Raw genomic sequence first — 14,785 nt, forward strand, 5'->3', positions numbered from 1 at the left:
ATGTGCTTGCCTTGGTGCCCAGATGCTGAAACTTCATCAGGCCAGCCCCAAATGATCAGATATTAGGTACAGGACATATACCCGTTCCAGATGAGGTACTCACCAGGTGAAGGTTGAGAATGCAGTCCTTCCCTGGCCCCTCTGGCCATCCCTTCCACACTTATGGGCATCACACCTTTGAGTCTGTGGCATCTCCCTTGTGTCAGCCCAAACACTCAGCTCCACCTATTTTAGTGATGGCTCATAAGCACTCACTCTCCCTTTCACAGTATTAGTGGGGGAACACACTCACACACCTCTCAGCCATTCACTTTATATTTACCGGTGTGTGCTATTGGGTCCTTCAGCTGACGTTTCAGGATCAGCTCAGCAAAACCAGGTGAGGCCCTTAGGCGAGGTCCCTGTTTGGGTGCCAGAAATTGTTGTCCCAGAAAGTTCGGGTCCTTTACCTGGCATGCAAACCCCATGAATGACACCAGATAGGTGGAAAGGAATAAAGCTTTTATTTGCAAATAAAAGGTTGCCCAGTAGTAAGTTCCAAATGGGCACACCCCTACTTGGAGTGAACCCTCTTTTATACAATTTTGAACAATGTATATACCTATAAACCAATCAAAAACCATACATTTAGTTCAACTGAGGGTTAACCAATTGGGAAGAAGTGACATGGTTCATCTGAGGGTTAAGAGATACACTCACGTTTTATTTTATCAAACATTCCTGAGTAACTTGTACCAGGGTCCCATCCGTCACCTTAACAAACTGGCATTCCTAGATAGAAAGGCAGACGGTCTGGGTTTCATCTATGCTGTCATGTCTATCGAACAAGCAGGTCACCCAGTGGTCAAGGCACTACCAATGGGTGCAAAACATCGTAATTATAACTGTGTGCTAAATAATAAGCAATACATGGATTAAAATGGTTTATCAATATACATGAATACAAAGGATAAGACATGGGCTAAAATGGGCTGTCCGTCCACGTGTCTATCATCACCACAGTTTTCAGTCAGAATTGATAAGACTATTTAACAGCCAGGTAGCTCAGAGTTTCTGCAAAATGGCCAACGGTACCCAACGTGTATTAAAACACCGGAAAGAAGGGTTAACGGATTCTTTCCCCCCTTTTTATGTGGAGCGGGAGAGCTGGGATTTTAATCAGCTGCCATAGCCCAGGAGGTACGGCTGTGGTGCACAAACATGTTTGCACTGTCCTATGGTTGGCATGGAGAAGTTCTGATTTGCTCAGGTGTTCCACGCCTGCTCTCAGCTTCAGAGGTTGGCAGAAGTAAAGATGGGCTGGATGTCCAAGTTCCAAACACTTCAGAGGGATTGGGGAACGAAAACCATGCAGTTCAGAAGTGCATCAAGAAAAAGACAGAGATATGAATCATTTTTTAGGATGACGGCTCTTCCTGAATACCTGATCTAGTAGCAGTAGACTTAGGATAAATACAGTATGGGCAATCTTCAGAGTATCAAATGTGAGTTGCAAAAATCCAGAGCATTTTCTGTATTTCTAGCAGTTGACTAGATTTTTGCAGTCCCCATTTTGTAGTTTAGGTAATGCAAGACCCATAAATTGCCTGAGGTCCTCAAACTTCTTTTCATTGTAGCAAAAGATCCCCAAGAAATCACAATTCAGTGGTAATCCACTGAACAATGGTGATGCAAATACTTGCTAACTTTCAGTAGACAACAAAGCAAAATCCTTATAAACAGCTTTGAAGTGGCTGACACGTGTAAGATTTAAAAAAAACAAAACCCACAGCTTCACAACCTGTATAAATCACCCCCTCTCAATCGCTGTCCGCTCACATATCACCCAATTTTTAAAAAGCCTCTAGACAATAAAGGGTTTCAGAGGACATAGAGGCCACAACTGGATTGTGAAAACTGTAATTTTATTCAGTTCAACCTGTATATTTGAAAATCAAGGATGGGGAACCTCCGCCTAACCTGTCCAGTTTCTAGGCCTTAAGTGAGCCCGCTCAAGCTCTCCTCCCTGTCCCCAGCACCTCCACTGCTCTTTTAGTCACCCTGTTTATTGGTACAAAGAGGCTGAAAGACAGCTATGCTTCCGGTCATCACCAGCAAATAACGTAAGCTTCCCAGTTCGTCTCAGAGTGTTCAGCAAAGAAGTTTACTCAAGCGTAACCTAAGTAAGTACAGACAAAGCCAGGGTTGGCTTGGCACATCTTACAATGTATTTTATAACTTCCCTGTTCCCACGTTTTGCCCCGTTGCTTGGTTACAGATTACCTGCAGTAATCCCCCCTCGCCCAAATGGCAAATTCAGTCCGGTGCTTTTGTCTTGCTGATTGCAGTCTGTGGGTTGTGCTGTTGTTGCCTTTGTTGGGTTTGCTAGGTTCCGCGCAAAGCCGGGAGTTCTCGATCGATCGCTGATTGCTTCGCTTCCGAGCCTCTGCGCTTTCCTTTGTTTGCAGCGCCCGAGGAAAGCTGCGTTGATACAAAGTATCCGCTTGCGGTTTTGAGTTAAGCACCGCCACCTGTCCGTAATCAGCTCATGGGGTTTCACTTCCCCTTTTCCTAGGCTAGTGCCCAGGCGGTGAAATTGACTAAGCGCAGCTGAGCAAGTCTCTAGCCATGCCGCGCCAGCTGAATCTGACACTACACCCTTGGAAAGCCTCACTGTTTGGAAAAAAATATGTATTATGTGCTACCCCTTTCCCCAAACACTAAGGAGCTCTAAGGGCTGTTGTCTCCAGGTTGCTTTTAGGAGAACAACATTCCAGAATGATGTTCATTCATTCACATAAATGCATCTCTTCCTTTTAGTGCTTACATAGTGCTCATGCTGGCTAACAACAAACCCAACATTAAATCATGTAAAGGTGAAACAAAAACAGGGCAAGACACAGGAAAAAAGTCATATGATAAACACAAGCAGATAACATAGGAGAAATGTGAACTTTGCCTGTGGAATGGTTCAGAAGTCTTATCCAGCCAACAAAACACCACCCAGAGTCGCCCTCTGGCAGGGGTGGGTGGCATAAAACTTAAATACATACATACATACATACATACATACATACATACATACATACATACATACATAAAAATAAAAAAATAAAAATAAAAATAAAAATAAAAATAAAAAAGCATGGCATGCAGCCTGGCCTTCTGAGGCGCAGCCACAGAGAAGGCAAAGGTGGATGAATGCTATGGATAAAGGCAGCAGTAAGTAATAGGGCCTCATCTCTGAAGTAAACCAGATCGTTCCAGAATTGTGCAGTGCCATTAAGTACGAACATGCTCTGAATAGGAAAAGGCTGGGAGCTTCTATTAGGCAGGCATAAGCTTCTGAAATTTACCTGCTAAATTTTCATTTGATATTTTCTTTTTCCTTAGATGAGCTGATGGCAAAAGAGAATTCAGCAGCCTCGATGCTAGAAGATGTGATGAAGCTGGAAAAGGAAAATAATAAACTTGCAAAAGCCTTAACACAAGGAATGGAACAGTTTCATGGTTTTTCAGGTGAGAGAGGTTGCACGTGGAGAACTACAAAATGGTTCCACTAAACAGTAGATGAAATTGCTAGTTATAAACCTCCCCTAATCTGGTCCCATCACCCCAGGAAGGGTTATCATTCTCACCATCCAAAACCATACTTTTTGAAGGAATTACTGTCCAACAAACATGGAGGATACCAGCTTGGGAAGGCTGCATTACATCATCTTCATCTGTCTGTCTGCTTCATATTTCTCTAGGCGGAAGAAGAAATCTAAAATAAGATCTAGTGGTACTGTAAGTGTTCTGTATGCCTTCTCAGTCACCGAATGATAGAAGGGGGGGGATATTAAATGCCCGAAATAAACCAATACATAATATTAAATAAGGACCTTCTTCTGTAGGTATTATTCACACAATAATTGTATAATCATAGAATAGAACCATTGAATTGGAAGGGACCAGAGAGGTCATCTAATCTAACCCAGGGCTCAGGGCAGGTTCCACTAGAGCATCTCTGACAGATAAACATCCTGCCTCAGTCTGAAGACTGCTAGAGAAGGAGAACTTGCCATCTCATGTGGCAACTTGTTCCAATGGACAGCTGGAGCTGACTGCACTTGACAGTTTGTATAGTCAGGCAGTGTAGTTTTGACACACTGGTTCTGGTCCTGCCCTCTGGGGCAACAGGGAAGATGTCCACTCTACCTCCTGTGTAACACCCCTCAGATATTTGACAACTTCTGTCATGTCTTCCCTCGGTTGTCTTTTCTCTAGGTTAAAGATACCCATGTCCTTTAACTATTCCTCGTAGAACGTGATTGCCAGACCCTCCACCGTCTTGATAGGTCTCCTCTGAATGTGTTCCAGTTTGTCCTTTTTGAACTGTGGCGCTCCGTTGATTCCCTTGATCTGCAGACTAGGTCCCTGCTAATGCATCCCAAGATAGCATTTGCCTTTTTAGCAGCTGCATCACGCTGCTGGCCCATGTTTAACTTGAGGACGTCCAGCTCCCTTCCACAGCAATTGCTCCCGAGTCAGGTCTCCCCCATCCTATATTTGTGCCTTACATTTTTCCTACCCAGATGCTGAATTTCACATTTCTCCCAGTTAGATTCCCTCCTATTCATTTCAGCTCACTGTTCAAGCCTGTCTAGTTTTTTTCTGAATCTTCTGTCTTTTATCTAAAGCATTAGCCATCCCTCCCAGCTTTGTGCCATGTGGATTTAGTTAGATTGTCCTTGGCCATTAATACGTTGTTACTCTATTATTCTGTTGTTTTCTTTGGGTTTCTGTTGGTGTAAATCGTCTGCTTGCCATTCAGAGTCACAACTGGTAGGATGGGCAGCCCTCTAAATCAATCAATCAATCAATCAATCAATCAAATGTATGTATGTGTCAGGCCTAGCCCAAGGAACTCCTGGAGACTGTGCAGATTCAATCAGCAAGGTTTATTAGCTAGTGCTTGTTTACAGAATCTTCTCAGACTGCCGGTTAGTTCCCAGGAACAGGAATTCACTATCTCCTGGAATGTTAGGGGTGCATCAGCTTTCGCCTCTTATCTCCAGTGCGTTGCTCTGGAGACGAGATCACGTTCTTTACCCCCCTTCCAGTCCCATGCCATTCCATCACAGTATGTCCCCTCAACACCTTCAGCCAAGTCATTGCAGTACAAAAATGCTGAGCACCCCGGGGGCCAGGAGAGGGTCCTGTATATACCTTGTAATATAACGAGTGTATTATCCTCATGCCGTGCTACCTATAGGCATGTAGCTGGCCATCGTGAGAACAGAATACTGGACTAGATGGTGTTTGATCTGTTCCAAGAAGTTGCTCTTCTCGGCAAAGGTGCAAGTGCCAGGAACACATGGGGTTACACGGAGGAAGGATTTTCTAGGGTGTCACTGTCACATTTATTTGCTAAGTCTGGGAGCCTTCTCTGTTTCTCAGCTGCTTTGGCGACGAACCAGAGTTTGAGTCCTGTGCTAGAAACACTGGCAGAGCTCAAAAGAGAAAATGCTAGAATGGCTGAAGATATGATGGAGATGCTGGGCGTGATACGTAGCTTCACAGGTGAGTGGTTCATAGCTACAGAATAGAGCCGAAGGCTGCTGTCAGCCCTTAAAGGTCTGGCAGCAAGCCAGGAAACAGACTCCACAAGAATACCTGGAACTTTGGTTTACTGATACAGACTATAGCAAGCGAATCTTGAAAGCCTGGCTGTGTTTTCCATTCCCCCCCTCTTATACCCCAGGGAGTTAAGGCAGAGTCTGTTTGAGATTCTTTCTAATGTTTTCTTCATTTCCCAGGCTTAAAAAGGGGTTTTGTAAGGGTCGCAGCACAGCTTCTGCAAGAGAATCTCTGTGGCCCTCTGCAACTACGGCTGTGATTGTGTTGCATTTGTATCCCTCTCTGTTTTCTCCCAATTTGGAAAAATGCACTTGTTCAGTGCACCCAAAAATGTTTGTGAAGGGCTCTTTCCCTCCCCCCCACTCTCTCTCACTTCCTTTATGGGATATGGGCCTACTAAGGACCTTCTACTTCCAGCATCCACAAGACCTCGAACAGTTACCTCAAGGGCTTTGGCTGTGACCATAATGTTGTTTCCGAGGGATGCCTGGACCATTGTTGACGTTCCTTTTCTATTCTGGTTACAACAGTCTTTAGACAAATGCCCACTCTTATAATAGGTATGGGTCTTTCCACGCTCCCACTGTTTTCCTTTTGTTTAAAGGAAAGTGTCTGGGTCCAGCCAATTGACCCTAATTACCAGGTTCAGGACTTGGTGCGAGGTGGACAAAACACCAAGATGAAAATCAGACTTTTTCTATCCACTTTATTTTAGAGCTCTAAACAAACTGGAGACTCCCAGCTAATGGAGGGAGTCCTGATTACAGATTTTACATAGCTTATATACTTTTTCTTCACAGGATCCACGTGACAGTTTAAACAAAGAAACTGGTTACCCTCTTACAAACATCTGTTTCATCAGGTCACTGTGACTTCAACCAAAGATGGACATCCTTCTGGCTATACATTATTACTCATTATCCATCTTAAACTTATCTTAACCCCAACTCTCTTCCCCTTACCCTATCAGGATAATAACGTTACAGGCATATAGATCTTGTATGTCCTGTCAGTTGCCCCAGCCATGGCCCCTTATCAGACTGACCACAACTGGTCTCTCCCATCTCTGCTATAGGATCAAGGAAATCACAAATCATACAACCACTCTTATCTTCAAGGATACAATGAAAGCATTAAAATAGTATAGCCATATTTAAAGCTTAAAGATTACAAAAACAAGCAAGGGGGTTACAAGGAAGTCATAAAGCACATAACTATCTTTAGAAATTGCATGGGCATGTCATTGGGAAGAAATATATCACTCTCGACAAGAATGTTATTGGGAAGGAATATGTCACTCTTGACAAGAACACTTTTTTTGGAAAAGCTATAGTAACAGAATCTTGCAAGTCTGAATGCACTTTCCTCCCTCCCTTTATCTTCATGTGAATTTGAGAAAGGGGCCTGTCCGATACATTTACTCAAATTAGTTTCTTGGAATGGATTCAAACCGTGCTTATCTGATTGTCGCCTTGGTAGCGGTTCTTCCTCCTGTCCTTCGGGGCCACTCCTTATGTCCTCTACAAGATGCCTCCCTCTCCCACTTTCCCCATTCCAACAGATCCTTCTGCTCAGCTTCCGTCCAGATCTGCTCATCCTTGCCTTTCTTGATTAACCGAGCCCTTTCTTCCTTTATTGCTTAGCATTTCTGTCATGCCATTTCAGCCCAAGCATCAGGACTTAACCCTTTTTCTAACCGTTCCAACCTTCCTTTTGGCTTAACTTCAGGCTGAGGTTGCACAAAGAAGGAGCCGTGTCCTTGGCATCTGCCTCTTCCATCTCTAATTGCTTAGTACAGGCTCTGGTTCGCTCTCTCGTTTCTGAGGCCAACGTGCTGGCTGGAGCCTGCAGGGCGTGAGGTCTACGTGGGCCAGATTCACTCCTTCTAGCAGCCAAGTCTTTTTTCCTTTTCATTCAGAGCACCTAAGGGTCTTCCTTGAGTCTGAGGTAATCCCATCGCTGCTGCCAACTGTCATGGATTATTTCGAACCACAACTAATCAGGTAGACCCCAGACTCAGTAAAGACACAAAAGCGCTTCAGAGTAGGAAAGTTGGCTTCTTTCTGTATCTCCCTTCAGTAGCTGGGGGAGACTTATTTTATAAAACAAGAATAGCTTAGAAAAGGAAATTGTGAATTGTGAACGTCTTCAACCATTTTATAAACTAATAACGTACTACTGGAGTTCTGTCTACATCTATGCCTTACTCTTACTGCTCTTCTCTTATTTCAGACTCTGTGCCTTATGCTACTGTATGTTATACCTAGCTGTCTTAATATCCTATTCCGAAATCAATGTTCTTAGTGCCAAAGCTATATTCTGTTATCTATTTTCCGTAGCCTCTATATTCTTTACTTTTAACGTCCTATTTCACTATATCTTCGTATTTCTCTACAGTATTCCATATCTACAATATTTGTCTTTATTTTTCACCTCTGTATTTCTTTGCTACTAACTTCAGTATGTTGCTATTGGTATTCCCTATAGATCTAGACGCCTTCCCTACAGAGTTCAGTCAGTCTTATCTCTGGATTTCTTTTTCTATTTTGGCTCCATCCTAGCCTTTGCTTTTCCTTCAATGGCCAGCAGGTGCAGCTCTTGCCCATTTTCTGCACGTTTGTTTCCTGCTGAGCCTTACTTTCTTCCTCTTCGGAGTGTGTGTTGCAGCCGAGAAGAAAAACGCCCTCGCCCTCTCTCTTCCGGACTAGAAGAGCATTCGCCTCACGCCAAGTCTCACCCCAGTTTCCCCAGCTCTGCCTCTTTTCCCGTTGCCTCTCTTCAGCAGGATTTTGGCTGTTCCTGCTGGGCTTCTGGCTTGTGCTTGCTCATCACGACACCTGTGGCTATAGAGCTCCAAGGCACATATCTTCTCTCTCCCCTCCACACCTCACATGGGAAAATGCTGCTGTTTCGTTGGCAGCTGGGATGTCCTGATATAAGAGTAGGTGGGAATGACCTTGGGAGACAGGAGGAAGAGCCGCAGCCCAGACCACGGTCTGATAAGCAAAGTTTGAGTCCGAAGGAGGAAGGGTAGCAAAAGTGTCTCAGGAGGGACCCTCTCTAGTTTTCGGGAGAGTAAAAGTGAGGGATGGGAGGGGTACTTGCAAGATTCTGTTAATGTAACTTTACAATAAAGATAGAGCTAGTACTCCTGCTCGTGCTTCTTGCCTGGACTACCTCACGAGGCTAACACCTGACTCTGGGGGAGGGCTAAAAAGGGAAGGGGAGGAGGACAGGTGCCTGCAATCCATCAGGCAGCCCATCCTTCCATGGAGGGATTGCAGTAGTAATAATAATCTGATCAGACTTGTCTAGGTAAAACTGAAGTATTGTCAAAACTCACCCCTGTTTTGCCTGAGCAAGCCCATAATAGCCTTGACCAGGCAAATCAGGGGAAAAGCCTAGAGTGACTCGTGAACAGTGGCTAAACCCATGGATCTAGTATCTGTCAAAATCACCCACCAATTACAGTAGCAGATGTTTTCTGCTAGCTAGTGACTTCAGCACGATGTGTAGTATTACAATCTCCGTATTCTTTCAATCGTCTGCAGAAGGGTACCTATGTTAGTGTAGTTCAGTACTTTTATCCATTATTTTCACATTTCTACCCTTTCAAAATGGAGAAGTTTTGGTTTGAGAAAAGAAAAAGTTAAAGATGACTTATCTCCTAGTAGCGCTGATAAAAGTAAGGCTGAGCCAAGAAGGAATGACATATCTTTTAGTAAACGCTGTCTTTATTTCTTCCCCAATTCTAATTCCAGTGAAATCTCATGAGTCACTTCATGAATTCATTCATGAAGTTCTTTTACCATTTTAGGCAATACTATAAGGATTGCAAATCTTTGCTTTATTGCAAATCTATACAAGTATACTGAAGTTGCTATGTATTATTGCCTTGCAGTATAGATGCAGATATAGTAGTATAGATACCTGTACAGGTTGTAGCTACGAGTGAGTTAATAAGTTAGCATCTTCTGTAAGTTTTATACATGTCATTTCAATAGAGGACATATGAAGTTAATTGAATACTCAAGCAACATAAGGAAACTTTCCAACTTGTCCTAGAGAAGCCCCATATAAGAACTATTTCATATATTCCAATTTTCCAGTTTGAAGTTTGTCTTCACATAAGCAAAATGTAAGGTATGGATCAACCCAAAGAAAAACAGTGAAGAAAATCCCACCAAGAAACTCAACAGCAGCACTCTTCCATCGTGTGCGATTAAAACAACTCCGCTCCACAACCCCTAGAGCCAGGTTGGCCAAGGACAATTGGTGCTGTAATCCAAGCCCTCGAGAGGGCTATGAAGTGCTACAAAGTGCTCCGGTTCTCTCTAATTCTGCCCCCCCTTTGTGGACTATTTCAGAGGTATTCTGTACAACCTGCCCAGCTCACTGGCTGCACTTCCAAAAAAGCTGCTACTTCTTTTCTTTGGCAAGCAAGCCCTGGGAGGCAGCTCAGCAGGCTTGTGAAGATGAAGGTGCTCACCTGGTTATTGTGAACCATTGGACAGAACAGGTACAGGTTCCTTCTGCTGGGCTTGTCGTCTTTGATCAAGACAAGGGGAGGTATGGGGGAATGTCTCTGGGTTCCTGAAGTTGATGTTTGAGAAATAAAATCTGATAGGTACAGAACTCTGGCTATGGCTGAAAACCTGAACAGAGATGCCCCCTTCCTATTTAAATACTGAAAATTGCTTTCATCTCAGATTCAATTCAGCTTATGTAATACTTTCCAGGATCGCTTGATAAAAGCTCTTTTACGTAGCTTTTCAATTCTCATAAGCAATCCTGTAAAACAGGAGTGAGAAACTTTTATTTTTTGCCTGGGGGATCCACTGTGAATTTCTACCCAGCCTGAGGACCACAGAGGGCATGATTAACGATGTTGTGATATTACCAAAATGGGTGGAGCTGAAATTTTGGGGGTTGTTTTTTTTTTTTTTTTGGTGCTTTAGGGGAGTAGGAAAGAGTTTAATGGGAAAAATACAAAAATAGCCTGGTGGAAGCTTCAGGCAGGGTAGTCAGGGATATTCTGGGGCCATAAGTGGTATGCTGGGGGGATCCTGTGGCCTACAGCCATGAGTTCCCCATCCTGGACCTCAAAGAGCAAAACCAAGTGAAACACTACAAAGTAGCAAAACTAAAGCTAAAACCTTAAGATCCAAAGGAACGGAGTTAAAACCTTGAATTGCATATTTAAAACAATGTGGAACGAACATGCTTTCATTGCCTATCTAAATGGTCTCAGTGACAGGCCAAGGGATAGATAATGGAATTCCTAACTAGGTACTGCTACAGAAAATGTTCTGTGTTACTGTTCTAAATGTAATGACTCGTTCCTCAAGTTTCTCCTCTATAAGCCTTGATTATGTATTCCCTATCATAAATCAAAATTTCTGATGACATGTTCCTATTTTTATGGACAAAGCCTCTTTCCTTTCCTGTAGAACTTTTTGGTAAAACAGATGGTCAGCGAACAGGTATTTTGGATAGGCTTGAGTGATGCTGCCAAGGAAGGCGAGTGGACCTGGGTGGATGGTACACCTTTATCTTTGTCGTAAGTAAATTTTTTATTTATGTATGTATGTATGTATGTATGTATGTATGTATTTATGTATTTATGTGTGTGTGTGTGTGTGTGTGTGTGTGTATATATATATATATATATATATATATATATATATATATATATATATTTCAAATTTGGACACTGCCCATCTCACGAGGAAGTGACTTTATTTCATAGATTTACTTCTAGTCCATTTCGTGGGAAAGTTAATTAAGAGTTTGCATTGATGATTTGAAGAGAATATCTCTGGGGAATGGAGATTTGTAGTTCCCAGGATAGAAACACCTCCATAATAAGCAGCAGGCTATAAAAGACCATGAAACAAATAGTGCCACTATCCATTTATGCATCCTGCAGCAACAAATGTCATGCTGCTCAGACTTTATACTATCAAGAGTATCAGGACAGAGGGGCCAAGTAAAATGAATGAGAAGAGACCTCTACCCATTACCCATACACGATCCCTGGGGATGATCACTTCCATCTGATTTCTTTCTTATCCCATCAGTTCTACCTCCATTGCATAGTAAAATGATAACAGCAGCTTTGGCAAACTATCTAAAAGCTTTGACACTAACTGAATGGCCAGCAGCTTGCACCCAATCACTTGTTTGAAGAATGAAAGTCTTAAAGAAGAACATTCCTTGCTGAGCTGTGAAGCTCTTGAATGATAGCCATGTTAGAACTGTAAAAGCGGTTTCTTCATCCTCCAATTGGCACTGAAAATATAGAGCATTTCTCCACTAACAATTTATAGCATCAGCCAGCCATCTCCATGATCATACAGAGACTGTTTTCGTTAGTGATATATTGCCGGGTGGTGACTGGGTGAATATATAAATAGATAGGGTGGAAATGCTCATATCTCATGACAGTGATTTTGAACAGGACTGTGTGATTTTGACATCAAAAAAGTAGAACACTTTTTTCTTGCAGGACGTCTTTACAAAAAGGGAAATATCACCTTTAAATGATTACATGTGTAGTAAAATCGTAATATTTCCTTGAATAGTTCATCCTATTTTGAAGGTCTTTTTAAAATTCCACATACATTATACCTGCTTTTTCCTGCCTATTGTGTTCCCAGCATCCAATTCAGTGTAGTGGTTAAACTCACTACGGTGGACTAGAAACTGGGAGACTGTGAGTTGTAGTCCCACCTTAGGCATGAAGCCAGTTGCTTTGGACCAGTCACTCTCTCTCAGCTCCAGCAGGAGGGTAAGGACAAACTATAGTACTTCTGAGAATCTTGCCAAGAAAAGTACATGGACTTGTCCAGGCAGTTGCCAGAAGTCAAGATGGACTTGAAGGCACCAAAAAAATAAATAAATGAATAAATAAAATTATGTACCTATTCCATGATGCTTCCATAAATATTTTAGTATATTGTAGGTTTCTTCTGAGGCTTCTAACCCCTCTGAAGGCTAACTGGAGGGGAGGAAATGGAAAAAGTAGCCATTTTGCCTTCCTCCTGGGCTGGAGAACAGAGGGACTCTGCTAATTCACGGATTCCATTGATAGATGGAGCGGGGTTTGTGGTAGGAGAGGGTGTTTCTCCCCCTCAATTGGGGTTTGTTTTCCTTCCTATGGGTGAGAGTTGGTGGGGGGGACTGATTCACTCTCTGGATTGCTTAGTGCTGGATGTGTGAGCTCCCTGCTAGTCTAGTGAGAGTGGACTGGTGGTGGTGGGGAATGAGCATATAGGGTTGAGTAGGCCCTTATATGCAGTGCTAAGCAGAAGCACCCTGGATTGATGGACCTGGAGAATGTTGTGGCTGGATATGTACATGTACTGGGGGGGGGGCTATGGACTTGGACATGGACCTTTCTGGATGGGGAGGGGAAAGGCTCTGAAGGGATGGGGGCAGGCTATAATATCCCAGTAGTGATGGGTATTGGGAGATATGATGGGAGATGGGGAGTGGGCCGCTCTTGGGGACAGGTCCACAGATATATTGTTCCTGTGGCATGTTCTAGCCCCTCAAGCTCATTCCCGGGCCCCAGATGGCAGACCTTCAAGGCCCTGGGTTGTTGGCTGCTGCTGCTGACTGCCAGGTCAGTTTGCAGTAAGGCCACTCTCATTCATAACTTATTGTTGATGAGAAGGCTGACCTGGCGTGTATTACCAAGACCTGGCTGGGACAGGAAGGAGGGGTTCCCCTTTCTGAGATGTGCCCAGCCAGGTTCCAGGGTGGCGCTAGCCAAGACCCCAGGGTAGGGGTGGTGGGGTGGTGGTGGTCATTCAAGATATTTGGAAGGCATCCAGGGGCTCTACTGTTCAGATTGCTGAGTGCAAGACCCTATTTAAGTTGGGCTCTAAGAGGGATCAGTTGGGACTGTTGCTATTGTACCAGCCTCCCTGCTGCGCAGCAACCTCCCTGCCTGAACCTCTTGGCTCTTTGGCTGGGTTGGTGGTGGGGTTCCCCAGGCTTGTGGTCTTCGGGGACTTCAACTTGCCTTCCATGGGGGCAGGATCTGAGGTAGCTCGGGAGTTTACGGCCACCACGACAGCCATGAGTCTGTCTGAAATCATCCAGGCCTCAAGGAGCCATTGCTTGATCCAACTAATCTGGACAGTTTTTGTCCAGTCTCCAACCTTCCCTTTTTATGGAAGGTTGTGGAGAAAGTGGTTGCATGGCAGCTTCAAAGGATCCTGGATGAAGCGGACTATCTGACCCCTTTCAGTAAGGATTCAGGCTGGGGTATGGGACTAAGGTGGCATTGATCGTGCTCTTGGATGACCTCTGGGGGAGCGGGATGGGGGTAGTGGATCCATCCTAGCACTTCTTGACCTCTCAGTGGCCTTCGATACCATTGATCATAGTATACTTCTGGACCAGGTTCAAGAGTTGGAAGCGGGCAACACTGTGCTATGCTGGTTTTCCTCCTTCCTCTGGAGTCGGTTCCAGTTGGTGTTGTTGGGGGGAGAGGTCCAGCTTCAGCCCCTACTTTCTGGTATGCCGCAGAGCTAGGTTTCCCCTCTTATTTAACATCGATATGAGGCCGCTTGGTGAGTTGATCCAACAGTTTGGGGTGAGGTATCATCAGTATGCTGATGATACCCAGCTTTATATCTCTACCCTGGGTTGCCTGTGTGATGCCGTGGATGTCCTGTCCCAGTGTCTGGAGGCTGTAGGGGCCTGGATGGAGTGCAATGGGCTTGGTTCAACCCAAGCAAGGCTGAGCAGCTTTGGGTACTTGGGCCTTCCAGTGTCAAGGTTTTTCCACCACTGGTCTTGGAGAGGGTGGCATTGCCCCAGTCAGATCTGGGGCGCAATCTGGGGTCCTCTTGGACTCACAGGTCCTGCTGGAAGAGCAGGTGGTAGCCATGGCTAAGAGGGCCTTTGCGCACCTTTGGGTTGTGTGCTAGTTGTGTGCCAGGAGGCTCTGTCACTGTCAATCATGCCCTTGTGACCTCCTGTCTAGATTAATGCAACATGCTGACATGCGGCTGTCGTTGAAGAGCATTTGGAAACGGCAACTGTGCAGAATGCGGCTGCATGGGTAGTAAATGGTGTCGGGTACTTGACACATGTAACACCACTGCTTCGTGAGCTGCATTGGTTGCCTGTGTGTTTCCGGGTGCAATTCAAGGTGCTGGTTGTCACCTTT

At 44.3% G+C, this 14,785-nt stretch overlaps 1 protein-coding gene across 1 annotated transcript in view; it reads left to right on the forward strand.

The window, feature by feature from the left end:
* LOC148216628 (uncharacterized) overlaps nucleotides 1-14,785 on the forward strand; it is a 28,447-nt gene that overhangs the window by 11,004 nt on the left and 2,658 nt on the right. The window contains exons 6-9 of the mRNA XM_088133575.1: nucleotides 3,373-3,498; nucleotides 5,422-5,544; nucleotides 9,969-10,120; nucleotides 11,052-11,161. Coding sequence (XP_087989701.1) covers nucleotides 3,373-3,498; nucleotides 5,422-5,544; nucleotides 9,969-10,120; nucleotides 11,052-11,161 — 511 coding nt within the window. The remainder of the gene's footprint in view (nucleotides 1-3,372; nucleotides 3,499-5,421; nucleotides 5,545-9,968; nucleotides 10,121-11,051; nucleotides 11,162-14,785) is intronic.

This window comes from Python bivittatus, unplaced genomic scaffold (genome assembly GCF_059951505.1).
Source record: "Python bivittatus isolate LINGU-HERP-01145 unplaced genomic scaffold, Pbiv_v1 ctg000080_np1212, whole genome shotgun sequence".
NCBI classification, from domain to species: Eukaryota; Metazoa; Chordata; class Lepidosauria; order Squamata; family Pythonidae; genus Python; species Python bivittatus.